The 20294-nt window shown below is 40.3% G+C and overlaps 2 protein-coding genes across 4 annotated transcripts; one reads left to right on the top strand and one right to left on the bottom strand.

Annotated features, from left to right (window-relative positions):
* Window positions 1-474: 474 nt before the first annotated feature.
* Window positions 475-9655, bottom strand: ccnb3 (cyclin B3). Of its 3 annotated transcripts, none has more exons than XM_040012541.1 (12): window positions 9376-9655; window positions 9005-9187; window positions 8691-8774; window positions 5823-5937; window positions 5537-5709; window positions 5346-5444; window positions 5126-5218; window positions 4902-5039; window positions 3436-3591; window positions 3171-3320; window positions 904-1034; window positions 475-815 (listed from the first exon to the last, which is right to left on the bottom strand). In XM_040012541.1, exons 2-12 carry the CDS (start codon window positions 9086-9088, stop codon window positions 746-748), a joined length of 1293 nt encoding a protein of 430 aa, XP_039868475.1. In that variant the 5' UTR covers window positions 9089-9187; window positions 9376-9655; the 3' UTR covers window positions 475-745. The 3 variants fall into 3 exon arrangements, with proteins under 3 accessions (XP_039868475.1, XP_039868474.1, XP_039868476.1); XM_040012540.1 differs by having other exon boundaries at window positions 9005-9147; window positions 9376-9654; XM_040012542.1 differs by having other exon boundaries at window positions 5537-5708; window positions 5825-5937; window positions 9005-9150; window positions 9376-9641.
* Window positions 9656-13516: 3861 nt separating this feature from the next.
* On the top strand, window positions 13517-20294 carry si:dkey-171c9.3. Its single transcript, XM_040012543.1, has 2 exons — window positions 13517-13585; window positions 17785-20294. Exon 2 carries the CDS (start codon window positions 17791-17793, stop codon window positions 18652-18654), a length of 864 nt encoding a protein of 287 aa, XP_039868477.1. The 5' UTR covers window positions 13517-13585; window positions 17785-17790; the 3' UTR covers window positions 18655-20294.

The following is a 20294-nucleotide window of genomic DNA, read 5'->3' as shown; positions in this document are numbered from 1 at the left end:
TCCAGTAGTGCCTCAAGCATTTGTGTCCCGGAAGAGCATCGGTAAAAAGAGGTTTCTTCCTGTCAAAATGGAGTTTTTCTTTCCCACAGTCGCACTTCGTTTAAGGAAGAAACAAGCTGCATATAGTAAAGAGCGTTTTTATTAAACATAAAAGCAAAACAGAAACACTTCTTTATTTTAAGAGTACGCATGACAGCCACTTAAAAGTAGTACGGCATCGTCTGATCGTCTTTTATACAAATAATTTGCATAGCAATAGTAACATGATGAACACTGTACAGTGCATGAACACGCAAACACACGCATACTTTAACTTGAAGAACATGGTAACATACAGAACTTGTGGGCCTGTGCATAATACGTCTTGGAAAGTAAGATTTACAAACACATTTTAAATCCAGTCACACACACACACACACACACACACACACACACACACACGTTGACAAATTAATAATCAGGATGTTTTTTTTCCCCCCAATCTTTAAAAATGTATAAAATACATGCTATAGTTTTCTCAAAGGTAATTAACGTCTTGCAAACAAACACCCACATTAAAAACGCCTTTACATCAAATGGGAATTATTGTCTTATTATAATATTATGGTATAAAGGACAGACTACGCAACACATAAATATTAAACATATTCACATTTTATATACATGTTTCCTCTTGAGGGAAATTTGAAAAATACTTTCACTCATCTTAAGCTTCATTTTCCCAACTTCTGAACCAGACACGTCACTAAGAGCTCAAGGCTTTCTCCAAAATGTCGATACTGAGCAATGGCAGAGACGCAACTTCAAAAAACACCCTGAAAACATATTAAAAGAACCGATCGTTACCCAAAAAACAACATTTTCAAATTATTCTAGCGCCTTTAATCTTTCATGAAGACTTACTTATGTGAGTATTTGTTCTTGATGGCTCTCAGTTTATCATCAGGAGGTGCTGAGAGCATCAAGTAGATTCTCCTGACAACGGGCGCCAAATCTGACGCCTGATAGCCCGAGTGAAACTGCAGGATGGGAGACTGCAGGGAAAAAAGAGCAGCACTCGTTTAAAAAAAGAAAAAGAAAAGCCAGCCATGTTGAACCCCTTTAAAGTTATTAAAATCCAATACAACATTACACGAAGATAATATTACTTCTAAATTGCCAAAAGCTTACAGGAGATTATTCTGGAAGTTGGCGCAGGCAAGAAATGAAATTACCCACCACCCCTAACAGCAAAATGGAAGCAATAAGGGCTCAATTTTACATACAAAAAACAATTTATATTTAAATTGGGAGGACTGTTCGGGAGACAGAGCTGCAAATGAGAGGCTGGTAATGTCGCACGAACCGACACGGCATCAGATTTAACAAAGTCTACATTTAATGGAAAGGATGGAAATAACACGAGGAAGAGAAGCTTCTTCAGTGCTGCAAACATTACACATGTTAGAACAGATCAAGTAACGTCATTAGATGGTCTTTACTGTAGAAAAGAGTGCTTTGTATAAATCATTCTGAGAAAAAAGGTTAAAAGTTGCCAACAACCAAACCCTTCCCCTGCTTCATAGTCAGCTATAATAATGCAAGTTGTTTGTATTGCTCAAAACTTTGACAAACAAAAAGCAGTCCAGGTGTCTTTATTTCAAATGCCTTATGTTACCTTTACCAGGGTGACCAAGAACATGCAGACAAAACACATGTTCAGATGTCAGATTTCATCCACGTTTTCCAGTCATGTGACCGACTCACTACCCTGACGGGCAAAACTTTCCTCCATAATAACGGGCAATAGTGGACAGTCTGTAGTACTGCAGGACAAAAGCATTAAGCTTATTTTTCCACCTGACTGGAGCCAAGACTACTTGGATCATCCATCCGTGGAGGAAAACAAATATATGAAGTGAAACTATGGGTTTTTGGGGACTTGGGATCCATTTTTATATTTAAATCCCTGAAAGTGGTTGAGTGACGTCTACATGCATCTTATAGAGCAGTGGTCCCCAACCCCCGGGCCTCGGACCGGTACCGGTCCGTGAGTCGTTTGGTACCGGGCCGCGAGAGTTGAGGCTCAGGTGTGAAATGTATGTTTTTCAGGGTTTTTATCGGTTTTCAGCGTTATTTTGTTATCGTTTTTATCGTTAACTCTGTTTTCCTGGGTCTTTTCACGTGTGTTATGAATAAATCTTCTTTTTTTCGGTACCGGTACTAGTTTTATTTTGGTGAAGAGCAAGAAATTGTTCATTGTTACAGCAAAAGCAAACGCTACATAGCTAGCTTAAAAAAAAAAATAAAAAAAAAATTCCACATTAATAATCTAGTACCAAATCACAACAAATGTTTCCTCAAACTGCTTGACATTATAGGAAAAAGACCCTACAGTAATACAGAGAAAACAGAAAACACCCCCAAAATGACCCCTTATGAACAATCAAAAGGTGATAGAAGAAAAAGTCCCTTTTAACAGGAAGCAACCTTTGATAAAACCAAAGCTCAGGGACGGGCAGCCATCTGTGAGTGGGGGTGAGGGGAAGAAGAAAGCACAAGAGACAGGCAGTGGAAGAGAGCCAGAGATTAATAACTAATGTCTAAATCAACAACTACGCTTTGTTAACTTGGACATTTCCAGTGTAGTGCAAGTATGGGACGATTAATTTGTCACATTAATGTGGTGTCATAACAGTAAAGCTGACAGAATTTTTCCAATGTTGGGTAAATAGTGTTTACAGTGTAAATGAGTTGCCACTGACAGCCTTGGTCGCTGTGGACAGCAGGGATTGGTGCAATTTGGCTTGAAAGGGAGGAATAGGACAGGTGTGTTCAGATGTTGGTGCTGTACTCATTTCTGTAAAGAAATCTGATAGTCCAGCAAGCTTTGGCCAAGTTAGACTCAAAGACTTCCAAGGACTGGGCTGGAGGGCGCCGTGTGGGTATATCCCAGTAGCTCTGACATCGTGTGAAAACTGTGGATTGTGGTCTTCTATTTATAACTTGAGTATCTGGGTATTGAGAAATGGCTTTAGTAAAAACTCGAAAAGAAAGAAAACCTAACTTGCCAAAAATCAACTTAGGAGAGCGAAAACACTAAAGATCAGTGTCAGACTTTAGGGAAGTATTTTAGACTGGTCCGTTAGTCTAATGCAAGCAAGACAAGGAACAATATGGAGGTAACCTACCCATCCTCCCAGGTCTTTGGTGACCAGCGCCATCAGCAGGCAGGCCGAGGCCACCAACGAGCCTCTCTCTGGAACAAGGTCCATCTCCACGAGACTCATCTCGCAGTAGTAGCGAGCCAGAGTCAGCGTGTCCATGCTGGCGCTCACGCACTGCAGACACAGCCACAACAAACATTCTCGTGAGATGTGAACGCAGGTCGAGTCACGCAAAAACAAACAGAGAGCTGCAGTCAGTGGTGGAGTAACCTCTCCTGGTCATGCACACCTTGGCATAGCGTCTGAGGAACCGATACGGGATGGGGATGTTGATGTCAAAAGACAGCGTCTGCAGGATGCTGGCCTCCATGGAGATGAGCTCCTCCCTTTTGTATGCGTCGTCACAAATGTACAAGAAGTCGTCGACGCAAGGCGGGCTGTGCTCCTGCGGGATGGTTAAAAAACACGAATAAGCATTAGGTTGAAACCTGATTGCAATTCGACCGTCCCCTTTAATGCATTTTCGAGTCCTGCAGTCATTTCACTGCGTATGGACAAGGTCAGGTCTCACAGTCCGTTTGATCTCATTTCTGTTTCATGTTTTGAGCCTCTTGATAGTTGCTCCCCTTCAGTTTTCTCTACGTGCACTTCAAAATAAAAGCCCTAGGCTGTAAGAACTTTTACATGCTTGATCTGAAGCTGGAAAAGCTCATGCCAACTGTGCCCGACATCAGAGGAGGCTGAACTTTTACTCTGGCCGCGGTTACGACAGAATAAATAACACTTTTCACCCATTTCTAAAGACGTACAGAGCTTGAAAGCACCGAATGTCAAAAGTTTATGTTTTTTCTGAAATTCAGTACGTCCTCTGACAACCTTTCTTCTCTGGCTGGTCTTCTATATGTACACTCTGGCCACTTCATTAGATACACCTGTTCAACTGTTTGTTAATGCAAATATCTAAAGTGTGGGCTTGGGGGGCCCCTGATGGGCCGCAAAGATACTGCAGAGGGGGTGCAGTTTAAAATTAATTAAAACCTGTGTACAGCTACATAGTTTTACAGATGTATTTTCTTATGTAAAAAGGGAACTTAAACTGGTAACAGTAGGTGGTTAGTTTGAGAGATAACTCATTATTATGACCTAAACTCACTGCCCTTGTATTGAAGTTTGCATAATTTTTTTTGTAATAACATTTTCAAGGAAATCCATCACTGTCTCATGTTTTTTGATTAGATGGTATTTTATGTTTTTTTTAAAGCACTCAGCTTTGTAAATGGCTGATGGCATGTAAATATGGTCAAGACGATCTGCTGAGAGTCAAAACCGAGGATCAGAGTGGAATTAGAAAACCTGCAACCACGCTGTAAAGAAGTGTGCACTGAGTGCGTGTCTCTGTTACATCGAGGAGCCCTGATAGGTGCAGTTAATCAACCTGGGATTGAGACTCCGTGACTTGCCTCCCAGGAGCACTTAAGAGCTGAATATCTCCGTTCACCTGTGCTTTTTATCCTCACAGCCTTGTTTTTTTTTTTTACTTTTCACCATTAAAAAAAAAAAACAAAAAAAACAAAACAAAAAACAACTTTTTTTTTTTTTAGAAACACATTCACCTTACAAGCAAATGATTGTGCTCTGTTCCCATTAATAGACTTGTATACTAGTTTAATACCTTTCTTTACCATTACTTACCATAGCTTGTGAGACATCCTATGAGAAATTTCAGACTCCCATGTGCCACAGTTGGGTTCTCACCTCAAATTTGGAGGCTATGAGCATGGCAGTAGAGCCAACGAGCTGCAGCATCTCCCTGTGGACCGGGGTTTTAGCCAAGTAGTGGTCCGTCATCTTTACCGCCAGGTAGAGGGTCTCATGGTACAGCTCGAAATTCTCCTAAATAAGGGGAGAAACAAAGTGTCACTCAGAGCAAGCAAGTGTTTCTAACACAGCAGGAATGCGACGTTTAACTAACACCTCACCTGTACTTCGACCAGCCAGTCAATCAGGATGGCCCTCATCTCTGAGTTGAGGCTGGGCTGCGTGGGCATGTAGTTACAGAGGACAAACTTCTCCTGCGGACGATAAAATTAAAGAGAAAGGAAATGTAAACAAAACCTGTGTATATTTAAATTTATTTAACTCAGAAAAAAAGAAAAGAAAAAAAGTCCAGTGCGATAAAGGCTTTACAATTTGTCTCACCTCTCTGTTTTTAAGGTAGTCAAAAATATCCTTTGCATACTCTGGACACATGTAGCAGTCCTCAGAGTTCTCAGAGTCAATGTCAAACTCCTTTGGGATCTGCATGGATGGGTGAAAAGAAAAGGAAACACAACTCAGGAAAAGCTTTTCACAGCGTCTCTAGCTTTCTATAAATCTATAATTTCCCTTACTTCTTGTCTCCGAAGGTGTGCCGGCACTTCACGGGCAGCAGGAGACGTAGCAGCAGCCTGCTCTTCTACAGGAGCTGCCACATCGGCCGAAGTGTCGCCTTCCTTCTCCTCCTCCTCCGTATCGGTCCTCTCTCGCTCGGATATCGTTCCCTCTGAGCTCACAGATGACGACCTGCACGGAGGGAGAGAAGAGGGGAATTAAAGAAGTCTGCCACCGACTGGAGCAAGGCATGAAAGGGGAACAAGAAATTTAACCTGAGGGTTATTAGAACAGTTAAATGGACCTACTTTTTCAGGTTAGCTAGGTTGCTTGCAGACGCTGAGGTGGAGCTGGTTTTCTTTGCAGTCTTCTTCCCTGGTTCCTTCTTCTTCCCAGGAAAGCTGATCTGTACCTTATGAGCCTGGGAACATGATGAGAATTAGTTTTAAACATGGATCCAGTTTGTGATACATTTTACTTCAGACTCTTACAATTTGTCCTTTTATGCATGAAACAATTTCAAAATGTGACTCAAGTCCAGACAAATATTCCACACAATCCTTCTCTGACACACCGCTGGTTTGACAGCAAGCGTTCAGGTGATTGTGAGGGGAAAAAACAAGCAAAATGTTTGTTTCACACCCCCGCCAGGCAGCCGAGGACACATTCACACCACAGTGCAGATCCATCACACACTGACGCACTAAAATGTAGGATTAGAGTGTCGCACAGGCTTCAGACACCACCCTGACAGAGGTGGGATCGGTGAAAATGTTTAAAGTGGATTTTGTTTGAAACTTCAAATTGCCCAGCTTTATTAAAACATGTTTTGTTAAGTGACACACTTTCTCATTTAAGAGTGTGCCATTTCTTTTTATAAGAATTTTTCTTTATTAAGAAACCACGCATGTTTCAGTTTAAGCGTCGTTTTCAATAAATTGCATGCTCAAAAAAAAGTTTTCTCACTCCTATTTCTTCATCATGTTGAAGCTCTACTTTGAACTTTATTAAGATCCAACCATGCAAAATATGATTTTTTTTTTGTGCCATTTTTCAAGTGATCGTAAACATTAAATGGAACTGTATCAATACGCCCTGTGATATCTGGGATAGGCTACAGTCCCCCAAAGACCTGAATTAAATAAGTGGAGAAAAATAAATTCAAAAAGTCCTCATACATGAGAACAGAGCTAGTAGCTGTCTGTAGAATACACCAAGCAAAGACTGAACACTCGAGCCAGGCTGGACTAGGCTGGAAATGGAGTATTTGAATTAGTGACACCACCTCTCCTACTGTGTGCTAACTGTGCTCAGACCACACTTTGATGGAATCCGTATCTGACGACTGTACCTTGTGCAGACCGTATGATGCAGCTGTAAGTTTTGATGGCAGCAGTAATGTCAGCCTTACATCAAAAGCAGAATAAAGTCCGATTTAAATGTTAAGAGGTCGACGTCGTAGCTGGCAGTTATGCTCGCGATGGTGCATTACATGTTTGTTACCATATGGTTGTCATGGTGTTTTATATGCAGTGCCAGCCAACGGCGGGAAATGCCAGGAGTAGGGATGGGTATCGTTTAGGTTTTATCCGATACCGGTGCTTAAAGAATGGAGAACACAAAATTGGTCCAAAAACCTCTCATGTTCAGCTGTTTTTTTTTGTAAAAAGATAACAATGTTAGCCTTTTCTGCAGCTATGGGTCATATATGGTATCACTCTTGGCTGGAAGCAGTGCTTAATCAATGGAAAAAACACAAACTTTGTCCAAAAACCTCTCATGTTTAACTGTTTTCCACTTTTTCTTTGGTCATTTTAGCCTTTTTGGCCAGGGTGAAGGGAGCATCTGCCATCAAACAAGAAGACAGCTGCATGTAGCTATGATGATGTTTGCTAGTTCACCTTACCTGCATTAATTTAATAACGTGGTTAGCCTACTCAACGTAAATTACACACGAACAACATTAAGCTACTCGCCCAGAGAAGAACGGCTGCTGCTGCCATCATCATCCGTCATCATTTCTGCTACACTGGCAGGGCTAGGGGCCAGGACTCTCCTCTTCGGGTTCTTGGGGGATGTTGCTAACTCCAGGACCGATAACAGGCACCACGCCCGTAGTAGGTACGGTGCATTTCTCGGCTTTAAAAAAACGCTACGTTGCCAGGTGTTTCATCATATTTGAGGTGTTACCTCCTTTGCACAGTATCACCTTAAAGCACTTGTTGCAGGCTGCTGAGTTTGCATCTTTGGCTGTGAGGTACAGCCAGACTTTTGACAGCTTAGCCTCCTTTGGGCATTTTTAATCTGTAGCTAGAAGAACGTACGTACCTGGGCCCGCCTACTATGCTTGCAAAGGTAAAATGATTGGCTAGAATCTGAAGTGTATGACATCTGAGGAAATAAAGCACCGAAATGTGCGCTGCGTTTCGGTCTGGTTACTACCGTTTACGTCAGAACCAGTGCTATAATGGCACCGGATACCGGTACCCATCCTTAGCCAGGAGTTTCATCCCTCTTCTGAGTCCTCGCTCGTTGTGATCTGATGTTTTGGGTTGTAATATATTTGTCCTTCAAGTTTTTTTCCCTCCATTTTCTTGTACAAACGCTCACATCACTCTCAATAAATTTTCTCAGTCTCTCTCCCTCTCCGTGAGTTTGACATTTGTGAGTCTTTATATGGATGCTGTGATTATTATTCATTGTACTGAGAAACTGTTTTTCTCTCACTGATAAACTCAAAAACTGTGGCAGAAATGAAACAGGAGGAATCAATGCTGAACAAGCTGATCACAATGGTTGTGCCATACCACACATTTGTGTCGAGAGGAAAAGAAGTCAAGGATCATTTTATATTTGACGTTAGCGTGAAAACTGAACTAGGCAAAACAAACAAACAGTCCCACTGAAGCAGGACTTATAACTTTCTTATATGTCAACACAATCAAATGGTTAAATGTTGACAACTTTAACCTTTCACATACAAAAAAAGCACACAAACTAGGAGCCCATGAAATCCTACGAAAGGTGACATCAACTGTCAGGAAGTTCAATCCCGACTCTTGTGATAAATATGTCTCTTTGTGTGCTTATTGAAGCTCTGATCCTGCTGTTAAAGCCCAAGTCACAACCTTTAAAAAAAAAAAAAAAGAAAGAAAGAAAGAAAAGAGTACTTACATTGGTGATATCGATGAAAGCAGTCCTCTTCTTGGGAGCTCCACGAGGAGGGGAGGAGGACCTCTTAACCTGTGTCGCTTCCTCCTGTATGCACAAACAGAAAACACACCACATATATAAAGTTTTGCACAGTGCATGTGCAAAAGAAGCCTTGTGGCGTTGCGTGGCGTTGCGTTGCGTTGCATTGCAAAACAAGCATCATCATCATCATCATCATCTCCATCCTTCCCATGCAGCCTTCAGGTGCAGCACTACCTGCTGTGTTTACGTCAGAGCGAGCCACCAGAAGACACATGAATGCACGTGCATTTTACCTGGTTCTCGGACGCTGTTGCATTCAGTTTGGGTATTTTGCTGCCAGCGGCCGCTGTGGGTTTCCTTCCCCTTGGAAAAGGCATGGCTCACTCCCTGACGGTTTCTTCCTAAAAACAAAGCTCTGCAGCCGCTGCTCCGTGTTCTGCTACAGCAAAGAAAAGCACGCAAAAATAGCGGGATGACTAAAAGGAAACAGTAAAAGAAAAACAAACAGATTTAAAATAGTTTTGAGATAGCGTATATGGCTAAACATCACATGCAGAAACCCTGGTATTAAAGCTTTACGCTAAGAGGGCGGAGTTTCTCAGGTGTACCAAAATTTCAAAAATTTAGAACGCCAAAATGGCGCAGATAAATTTGTTTATCCTACCTTATGGTATAAAACTTTCTTCTTTAGTCCGGTGACTTGTTTTAGAGAAGCAAAAATGCATATAGTTTGGGTTAATAATCCGATTCAACTGTGTTGTTACTAAGACGAGAGCTCAAACAAAAGTGGTTCAGCCGAGGATCAAATCTGCTGCGCTTCGCTCTCATTGGATAGAATTTGAGTCTGGCGGACCAATCAGGACGTCGCTAAGGATGCAGTTGCCAAGGAGCGCTGGTTTTATGTTAACAGCTACGCCCGGTGCGTCGACGGGTACAATTTCAAAATAAAAGAGTTAAAAAGATCATTGATTGTTTAAAAAGAACAGGCTCTATTTTATAATTTAACTAAGGTTTATTTTTAAAATTGGTATTTTCCTATTTAATTAAGGAGGCAAAACTTACGGTTCGGAGTTTAAACAGCTACAACTTCTGTGCCGCCCAAATCTTTTTGACAATATCAAGCAAACTCCAAAGGAGGAGCTTTCGCTATTTTCAAACCACCAAGCAACCAATAGGAGTTTTAAGCATCGAGGCTTGTATTTTATTGACATTCATATGGTTGAAACACGCTTTTCCTAACCATGGTCTTTATTACGGTGAATTTGATCTTGAATTTGTACGCTAGTGCATATACTCAACACACATATATACACACATACCATTTAATATTCAATATTTGTTTTAATTCAAAACATCTTTCTACTATAATACTGCTGGGGTAGCTGTGAATCAGGAAGTATACTGAACACCATGTTGCTCTTTGATCCCTTCAATGGAATATGAATGTGTATAACTATTAGAGAGAAAGCACTTAAGCAGAAGAATAATTTGTATGAATGGGTGTAAATGAGTAAATGAGGCATGTTGAATAAAGTGCTTTGAAAGTATGATAACCTGTATAAGAACCAGTCCATTTACCATAACAGATTAAGGCCAGTGTTATGCATTTATGTCATGTAGCTGAGCAAAGGATGCTGAGCACATTTATATTTCAACTTTAAGTGCTCAAATTTTGATGTGTTGGAAGGCAAACATGAAATCTAAACTTACAAATAAACTAAGCCATGAAAGAAAAGTAGAAAGAAAAGTAGAAGTGTTATTAAATAAGTAGAAACCTATAAATCTTTATTGCCTATGAATGATGTGTGGGTGGGCAAGCTGGAGGTAGTAGTGCTAAATATGTTAAGATTTAAACTGGGAGTTACCAGAATGGACAAGATTTGAAATAACTATGTCAGAGTGACAGCTCAGGATGGAGACTAGAGGCTAGGCTGAAATGGTTTGGACATGTGCAGAGGGGGGCAGTGGATATACTGGCCAAAGGATGTTGAAAATGGAGCTGCCAGGCACGAGAAAAAGAGGAAGACCACAGAGGAGATTAATGGATGGAGAGAAGGAGGAAGTGCAGAGGACTGGTGTGACAGAGGAGCATGCTATTGATAGGGTGAGATGAATACAGATGATCTGTTGTGGTGACCCCTAAAGAAAGCTGCTGGAAAAAAAAGAAGAAGAAGATTGGTTTAGTTTTAGTACAAAAATAGTTTCAGTTTAAAACTCGACAGCTGTCTGAATTTGCATCCTGTGAGAGAGAAGCTTTGAACTGACTGCATTATAGAGTCACTGACATTGTGTTCCACATAGTCTGGCCCGGTGCTCTTCAGGAATCTGTTTCTGTGGTTTAAAAGATGCTCACAGACAAACATGAACTTGTTCAGAAACATTGTGCAAAATTGTGACATTTCTGTATCTAACTAAAACTGGTTGTGTAACACTAACAGGTTTTGGCAGCTCATAGCTACACAGCAGTCCTATAAATGTTCTTTTCCCCGCTTATATTTTTCAGGTTTTCAGATTTTCTGTGTGTCAGACACCTCTGGCATTTGTATGATTTTTAAAATGGGCAGCCACACAAGATCGAAACGACCCTTTAAATTTATTTAAATCATCGTGTTGAGCAATGACCTCACTGACGCAGAGAAAAGTATTTCCTGGATTGGAGGGGAAAGAGCACAGAGGGCCTTCTGGGGCTCACAACACAGCGTTACTGCAGTAACAGCATGGGTAATAGAGTCACAGGACTGTGGATTAAATGGGTTCAGGATGGACAGTGGGAGAAGCTGGCAGCTAACATCCACCCACACGCCAGGAGTTGGGAGGGTGTCATCTATGATTCTTTTCTGAATAATGGGAATTGAGGCCATAAAGTGTATCTAAGAGAACAAAATAAACTCATTTCTAACCAGGGGACCTCAGCCACGTCATCCTCAAATCCACCCTCTGATCACATCATTACATATCTCCGGACGCCCTCATCACCACCAAACTGAACAAACATTCCTCGGTTTTCATTTCAACGCCAAAGCCAAGCACACAAGAGAGCAGATTCAACAAAATTTTTAAAAAGGCCAAACAAGTCCCTCGGCTTCACCCGTTTAAACATTTCCCCCCATGCTTTCAGTTTATTTGAACAGGACACACTAAAACAGCTACAAGACCTGTAGTGGAATTTGGTATCTAATGAAGTCTACAGAGAGATATCATCTCACGACACCGTTTTTATTTCATCTCCTCTCCATGCTGTCCTCCTTCCAAGACGAAAAGTCTTCCAGATTGCTTTCATCGGAGCTTGGAGGAGTAGTTTGTATCATTCTGAGGATTTGGTTAGAGCTGCAAAGAAAAGAGTGGAGTTTCAATGTTAAATTCAGGGTCATGGAGGTAGTATATCACATAATATTATTCAAAAGTGATCAGACTCTGGGCTCAGTTCCAGTGGTTGGATGTACAAATTCAGGCACTTGGACCCTCTTTTTATGATTTGTCATGTTCTTTCTATGCAATGGAAAATATTGCAGTGCTTATTGCTCATTATAAAATGGATGGTTTCCTCACGTCTCCAACTAATATTTATCATATACACAACACATTTATTAGACTACCCCCCAATGTAATGTTCATACATTAAAAATTAACAGCATTTATATGTTTCTCTAATAGGTAATTCACCAGTATGTGCAAGCTATTTAATCAAAGTGATATTTTTAAGGCTAAAGTGTCTGGATTTTTACTTGTTACAGATTAGCTTCACATAAAGGCTCTGAATTTTTCCATCACCAGTAAAATCATCTGTGCCTTTTATCTGCTGTTTGCCCAGACTTTTCCTTATCTTCTTTTTTCAAGGTAGATGTAAGTAAGGCGGTCGAGAAGCTAGCCTGTCAATCAGAAGGTCTGACTCCTTTAGTGCACATGCTAAAGCATCCTTGGGCAAGATGCTGAACCCCAAGTTGCCCTGATGCATCCATCGCAGTGTGTCCGTGTTAGAAAGCACTCAGACATAGATTTTTTAGTATTGTGTGATTGGGTGAATAACACTTGTAGTAAAAACTGCTTTGAATGTTTTAGAACTAGTCCACTTACGTCTATAAGACCAAAAGTGCTGCTGTAACCACAGCCATTGCTCCCTTTGAGGCCATTGAAAAGAATGCAGGCACTTTTGTTTTGGCTACACGTTTCAGACCCATCTATAATTATTAATAAAGGTTTTTATTTTATTTTTTTTAAACAAAGGTTTAAGCAAAGTCATCAAAATTTGTAAGCATTGTAAACACAGGATTAAAAAAAAGGTATTGCAGCAATGTAATGTGTTTTCTGAACATGCGAGTGTGTAAACCTTCTAGACAAAGCACAAAATAAATACAAGCCTGCAAATGAGCACAACATGGTGAGTTTTCCTTTCATACATAAAATTGTTTGACCGTTGCGGTGCACCAAACTGTAAATAAGAGTACTGTGTTTTTAAAAGAGTAAATGGCGAGCATCTGGAATGCTTTACCTCCTTCATAACCTCTCCTCCTCTGCCCTTCATCTGATCCTCTTCTGTTTTAACTCATGAACAAAGGAAGAGGATTAAGCTGACAGAATCGTTTTATATCAGACCCAAATAGGTTCATCTAATGCCCATGAATGTGTCATTCTCTCACTCTCTCTCTCACTCTCTCACACACGCACACACACACACACACACACACACACACACACACACACACACACACACACACACACACACACACACACACACACACACACACACACACACACACACACACACACACACAGGAAGTGAGTAAAACTTCTGAACTTCTTTGTCAAACCACTTCCTTGTAAACGCATTTGCACTGGCTGCATTTAAGCGTCAACTGTCACTCTTCTCCCAGCTGGTAAGTTTCTCTAAATGTAGGCAGTTTAAGTTGCCTGATATTTACTGCATCTTGTTTATTTTTATTTTTATACAGTTCTGTAGTACGTAACTTTTGAGGCATGTAACTTTTACTTTTAATCGTATCCAAATGGCCTTCAAGATTCCTCCTGAGTCTTGCCATATACCTTTAAAAATCAGAAGCTGGCCATTTTGAGCTGCCGTACTTCATACATTGTACACTGTGAGTTGATTCTGGTTCTGTTTGAGCAGAAGTCTAGTTGCATGAGTAAATTTGTAAATCCTTATTTGTACGGATGTTCTTGAGCTTTCAAAGACTCAACCTAATTCAAGATAGGTTGAGACAAGATACAAAGCAAAAGAAAAAACTTTGGATTGTAACACTGAAACTGGAAGAGGAAGAAATAAAGGTTAAACAAAAGGTCATTGTAGGCATCGGCTCTTTTTTTTAACCAGTAATTTGCATCTCTGACCTGCTGTTAGCGTGGGCGCTAGAGAGAGTAGGCGAGGTGTGTTAGTGTAATCAAATTAGGGACTCACAGGATTGTGTAACACAGCAATCACAGGCCCAAATGTTCCTGTCTCCATGTGGAGGTCCAAGTCATATTGCCAAGAGAAAAACATTTTTTGTTTTAGCTGCAATTTACTCCACATCTGCACTTCATTCCCAGTCTCAACCTCATCTTTGGGCTCTGTCCATTTTGAACAGAGGATGGTGGTCAAATTAATGGGTAATGACAGGATAATGGTGTGACACACCATATTAAATGTGCAACATGTATGCCAGTAAAGTAAAAATCATTTTACATTGTGGCTACATGAGGAAAACAATGGGAAGGAGAAAATTATTGTTTTTAATTTATATTTACATTCAAGAGGTAAACGATCCTCTAAAAGCTGCAACTGAACCAGCCAGCCTAGAAGGCCAATAATGCCAATTCTGACATTCACAGCCAGATTCAGAGACGGTAAGCTAATAATAACACAATAACTGTGATGAAACTAAAGTTAAGGAAGTCGTTCACGGTACTAATTTTACTTCCACATTTCTGTCTCATAATTACAATTCAACTAGAACCGAGGATTGGTTCAAAATTCTTATTTTTATTAGTTTAGAAAATACAGTTTTATGCCATTAATGCATTTATGTACTAGCAAAGTAAAGCTGTGTTGAGAGGAGTAACTATATCGTTAGCCCCCTCTCTTTATTTTTGTCTTCCATCTTGCCTCATCTGTTTTGTAGTTCCTCATTCAGAAAGCAAACTAAAACAACAACAAAGTCTCTGCCAAAAAACACCAGAATTGGTACTTCGTGAGGAATGGTTGCAAGGTATTATTTTCAGTAGTTTAGATGAGAACATTTGATTACAATTATGTTAGCATAGCATTAACAAGTGCTAACAAATTCAGTAACACACTGTGGGCTTTGCGAGAGAGAAGACATACTTAAAATACAGGTCTATAGATCTGTTGGTTACCATCTGAAAACAACCATTTGAAAGAAAGAAATAAGTATTCTGAGACTGGTTGGTAATTAGTTGCTGGAGGTTATCACAGTCATCGGTAGTTTATGTGAAAGAAGTCAACAGGTCTGCAAACACTTGCAAACTATTCCAAAGGCTGTAGTTAAACAGTAAAAAGTAAGACATGAACCAGAAACTTTTCATATTTTGAAATGTGATTGTTACACTGGTAAGGCACAAATGTTATTTTCAAGGTGAATGTTCATCATGTCTGGTTTCCATTGCGCTTTTTCAAGTTTCACTACAGCTCACAGAGCTAGTTTCTAAGTCTGTCTTGTGTTTGCAGAAAAGTCATCTTACGTGTAAACTGCAGAAACTTTCGAGCTACCAAAGCAAACAAAAGCAGGTGTCAAGTGCAGCACCCTCTTTACAGTCGATGTCATCCAGAGACTCTCATTAACAATTTGCCAACTGAGATTACACATTTTCCCATAGCAACCATAGGTTGCCACAGACTTACCAACCAGTCTCCAGGCCTACAACTGAGACCTTAAATAAGCTCGTCTCATCTGCTTTCTAGTCCCAATAAACAGCCAAATTAACACAGAGCAAGGACTGATAGAAGATATTATTTTCAGCGGCTATAACTGCTGTTTGAAGGTATTAATGTCTTTGTAATCTAGTTAGACCAAGCTATACCGAAAGCAGTTTAATCTGCTTTGTAATTTCTGAGTCAAAAGGAATACTTAGCAACTATCCATCCATTCGCTTCCGCTTATCCTTTTCAGGGTCGCGCGGGATGCTGGAGCCTATTCCAGCTGTCATAGGGCGAGAGGCGGGGTACACCCTGGACAGGTCGCCAGTCTGTCGCAGGGCAACTAGAAAGTATTAAAATAAGATGCATTTTAAATAAGTGTCTTTTTATCTTTCTATGCCAGCCTAAACATACCTTGAAACACAACCTAACTAGTACTCAGTGATAAGTAGTTAAAAGGTGTTATCCCCCCAGTATTTTAGATGAAACAATTTGATGGAAGTAATTAATTAGTCAGCCAAAGTTACACTAATACTAATAAAGCACAGGGAGCAATTCGCACATCTCACATCCCTTTGAAGCTGACAGGTTGTTGCTAGTGGTCATTTCAAGCTTCACTGCAGTTCAGTGTATTTACTGTCCAATCATAGGCCAGTCACCAGTGTCCTATGCTCCTGTTGGTAATTGCTTCAATCGCTCGTCTTGAAGTTAAAAAAGTGTATCTCCACCTACTTCACATTGTCAGCAGTTTTTTTCACCCATAAGTACTGAAATTCATTGACTTTCTCTGGTGTCTGGTCACAAAGTTGCTGTGGTTTCTCCCTATATGGATGCAGCTTAACGCCTATTAAGTTAACCAGAATTTCACACCATGTGGTCATAGGCCTACTACTCTAAGTGACACACTGTGGTGACACACATCTCACAATGTGTCACATTGTTTTTGTAGTTTCTGAGTCAAGAAGCATACTAATAGTAAGATATGATTAAAATAAGATATAACTTTAACAATAGGGGCAAATCCCATTACACAAGCCTGTTTCTGCTCTCAAATGTCATGAGTAATGTTTATGTAAAAGGCCACATTTTGCCAAGAATTACATCAGAAGATCAATAGCTCATCTGCTCGCAGCCAGACAAATAAGAAAGAAAAACATTCCCCTATAACCCCCATAAAAAATAAAACATGCTGTTCTTAATTGTCATATTTTGAGAGATTTAAACAAATCACACATAAAGTTAATGAGCAAGCTTTAGAGATGGTGCCAGGCAGACTTTTATTACCATCAGTGTTTGGATGTTGTTGGATGTTGTTGGTAATTAGCTTCTCATTGAACTCTCAAAAAGAGGAAATAAAGAAAGGCTTAGTGTCTTTTACAATATCAAACTTTTAATTTAACATAAGAGGAATTAGTAAAACAAAACAGGCTGCCTGAAATTTATTCAATCTGACTCTTTAGAGCAGTGGCAGCTGTAGGAAATTTTATGCTATTTAATATCAATACTGCACACTCGGAGCCTCAGAATGAAGCTGGACTTGAAAAACAAAGACCTTCTAGAAAATTATTACGCCTGTCAAAAGCTATCATCATTTGCTCTCCGGGTAACAAACCTTTCTCCATTTCTGTACAAATTGTGCATCAGCTGTCGGGCGAGTTGGTGCTACTTGAGACCAACAGAGTGTTTCGTGCTAATCTAATAGCAAACCCAACTTCCTGGTTGTCACATCCTGGCTGGCTGACAGCTCATATGGTGACAGGCTGTGGTTGAGGCCTCAATCTTACTTTCCATCTCATTCTGCAAGGGGACTTCCTCTATTATTTCTGTCTCGTTATTCTTTCTCTATGCTCTCCTTGCTAGACTTTCTTGTTTGATTTTTCTTGTACTTGTAGCATTCTTGTAATCTCATTTTATTTCTTGTCTAATCTGAAACAGCCGAGGGATAAGAAAAATGTTTCTTTGGGGGATGAAAGGAGAAAGCATACACCAAGGGAAATATTGACATCGTACTTAGCTTACACTGAGCACGCTGGCAAGTAATATTCAAATAAAAGTGCAAAAATAAACTAATTTTCCAAACAAGCAGTCCAAACCAGAGGTTATTTTTCTTTGCTTTCCATTACCTTCTGTAGCTGAAAAGAAGCTGCAGGAAAATCAATATCCCCTGCACTTTCACGGAGATTATTGTTTTTATCCACACAGGATCCAATGAAGACAGAAAGTGCAGATTCGAGGATGCCAGAGCCCCCTCCACAAGACCCTGGTATTCCCGAAGGCCTCAAAACAAGCCCCCTAAACACAGAGGCTCTCGGGGAGTTTGCCCAAAACATGTCAGAGCACATACTTCGATCAGTTTTTAGCCAAAAGGAAACAGTAGAACCTGAGGAGTCCATTTATAACCAAGAGCACGAAATGCTAGCTGAGGCGCTAGCATCCGCAGTGATTGAGATCGCTCTGAGTGAAGTGTGTAGAGGAAGAAACTTAAAGGACCACATGGAGGGTGCTGAAATAGAGATGGAGAACAACAAGGGTGAACACCAGTGTTTTGAGGATAAATCTAGAAGAGACCAAGAACACCAGACTTCTACCCAGCCTTGCCATCCACCTCTATCCCAGTCAGGGCTTCCCGCTGTGGGATCCCTCGACTACCCCGACGCCCCACCGACCACGCCTCTTCTCCCAGAGCTGGAGAGGAGCAGAAGCAGCTTCGCCCGTAAGCTAAAAGGAGGCCTGGCAAAGGTTTTCCTACCCTCGCCTCCTCCACCAACGCCAAAGGACAAGGAGGACAACGGAGACGCTTTGATCAGCGACCCTCATGTGGAACTGATGGAGCATCTCATGCAGTCGCTGTCTACAGATGATTTGGGGAGAGGCAGTTTCGAAGTAGCACCTCTGCATGAACCAACTATAGAGACTTTTGCACAGGCTCTGTCATGTGATATTACTAAGTGGGTTCTGGCTGCCAAAAAAAAAGAACAGATGTCACATGACAGTGATCTCAACCTACTGGCCCAACAGCTGGCTGAAACCATTATCACGTCCTCCATTGATGAAGCTAAAGTGCTTATCTAGGATTTAAAGTGATTCATGGAGTCAGGTATGATGAATAGCCTATATATATATGCACACACAAGCTCAGTCCATGGACTATATATATATAAAAGGTGGACATAGCCACCATAACACAATCAGTTTAATTGTCTTTTGTAGCTATCTTAGTGTTTTTAAGTCAGACACGAAAAGTGAACCACTTATTGGTTAACAGCTTATGAGTAACAAGTCATTAACCAATTAGCATTTTCTGGTTTATCCACCTTTCTGACTCAAATAATGATGACAAATTTACAAAGGAATTTTATACTCTGTACACTATGATGTAAAACTAGCAACTGAGCCTCAAAAAGTTACCAGGTATTCAGTGACATCAGAGAGTATGGAAGTACTTCTATAATAGCAGAAGGCTTTTTAGAAACCTGAGTAATCGCCCCCTGTTGGGCATCAGAAAGAATGCAGGTAAAAGCAAGGTAGATAGACTATCTCTAGCATATACTTCTGTCTTACTCCATATACTCCTTCGCCACATGATGACATGACAAAACATTCTGTTCTGCAGCACAGGGAGAGAAGATGCCTGCCACTTTGAGTTCTCTAAGCCACTAAAACACTGTGGATTGTGGACTATTTTTAGAGTTGGTCTATATATATCCTTTCTGTGCAGCTTTTGACTACAATCCTCAGCAAGTCCATAGTCCTACCCATTACCAAGCCAGTACTTCTCTGTTGGTCACTCTGTAGACTTAGAAGCTAAATCTATCATTTATATATAGTCTGTGGGGTCTGTTACTGTTATTTCCTCTAAAGTAGGCAACACACATTATCTTACTCCAAGATTTGGGAATTTCATTTGGTACAGGAGTTAATATGATTCATTTGCATTTAATTGTAATATTATATTAATGCTATTTATTAATGATAACATATTATTATGAGTTCAACTGTGTATTCGTTTGTGTTTCTTGTTCAGAAATGAACTTTTCATTGAGGTTAAGTGGCATTTCTGTATCCTGAAAACTGCTGGATGATAAGTAACTGTTACATTTCATGATGGATTAAAGTACACTGGATCTGACTTTTATTTATTTCTTACAAAACAATACTTGGCTCCAAAAGCAATAACCACATTTGTCCTTTGGATGGCAGCACAGTAAATAAATTTCAGCATTTTTCAGCATGAGCTCAGCAGTGCTGACCTACTTGGGACATGACAACAACTGGAATTAATTTTGTTTTCCATTTAGGAAATCATTTATTTTTAAATGGTGGTCACCTGTCAGTAAAATTCTTTTGTTTTGTTTGATTTTGCTTCTATGGTCAGGCCCTGCCAAAAGGGAAAGCCCTGCTAAATATAATGCAGAGTACAACGACTTGCAGACTGCTATAGCTGTAACAGAAGATGAAACTGGACAGCAGATGTTTTGTAGATGAACTTGTATCACACTGGATTATAATCAGACATAACATTGGCAAATTGTTTGGTTAGCTTTCTTTGTAATCACCCTCAAAATCTTTATGTATCCAGCATGACTCATTCAGCCCGTACACTGAGCAACGATACTGGCATTTTGGACAAATTTGTGTTCTGGCTCAAAGAAAGCTCGTTTTCATACTCACTTAGTCCTTGATGTCAGATCTTGGAAGAACAAAAAGAAAAA

This window comes from Simochromis diagramma, unplaced genomic scaffold, assembly GCF_900408965.1.
Source record: "Simochromis diagramma unplaced genomic scaffold, fSimDia1.1 OVJJ01000612.1, whole genome shotgun sequence".
NCBI classification, from domain to species: Eukaryota; Metazoa; Chordata; class Actinopteri; order Cichliformes; family Cichlidae; genus Simochromis; species Simochromis diagramma.
Note: the sequence above shows the minus strand (reverse complement) of the source record. Positions and strands in the feature narration are given on the sequence as shown.

Excerpts from the sequence above, each read along its gene's own strand:
- ccnb3 (XM_040012541.1), bottom strand. The coding sequence starts at position 9,088 with ATGCCTTTTCCAAGGGGAAGGAAACCCACAGCGGCCGCTGGCAGCAAA. Across the intron at positions 3,321-3,435 it reads TCCTCAGACGCTATGCCAAG|TGCGTGAGCGCCAGCATGGA; the intron begins GTGTGCATGACC and ends CTGTGTCTGCAG. Across the intron at positions 816-903 it reads AAGAACAAATACTCACATAA|GGTGTTTTTTGAAGTTGCGT; the intron begins GTAAGTCTTCAT and ends ATATGTTTTCAG.
- si:dkey-171c9.3 (XM_040012543.1), top strand. The coding sequence starts at position 17,791 with ATGAAGACAGAAAGTGCAGATTCGAGGATGCCAGAGCCCCCTCCACAA.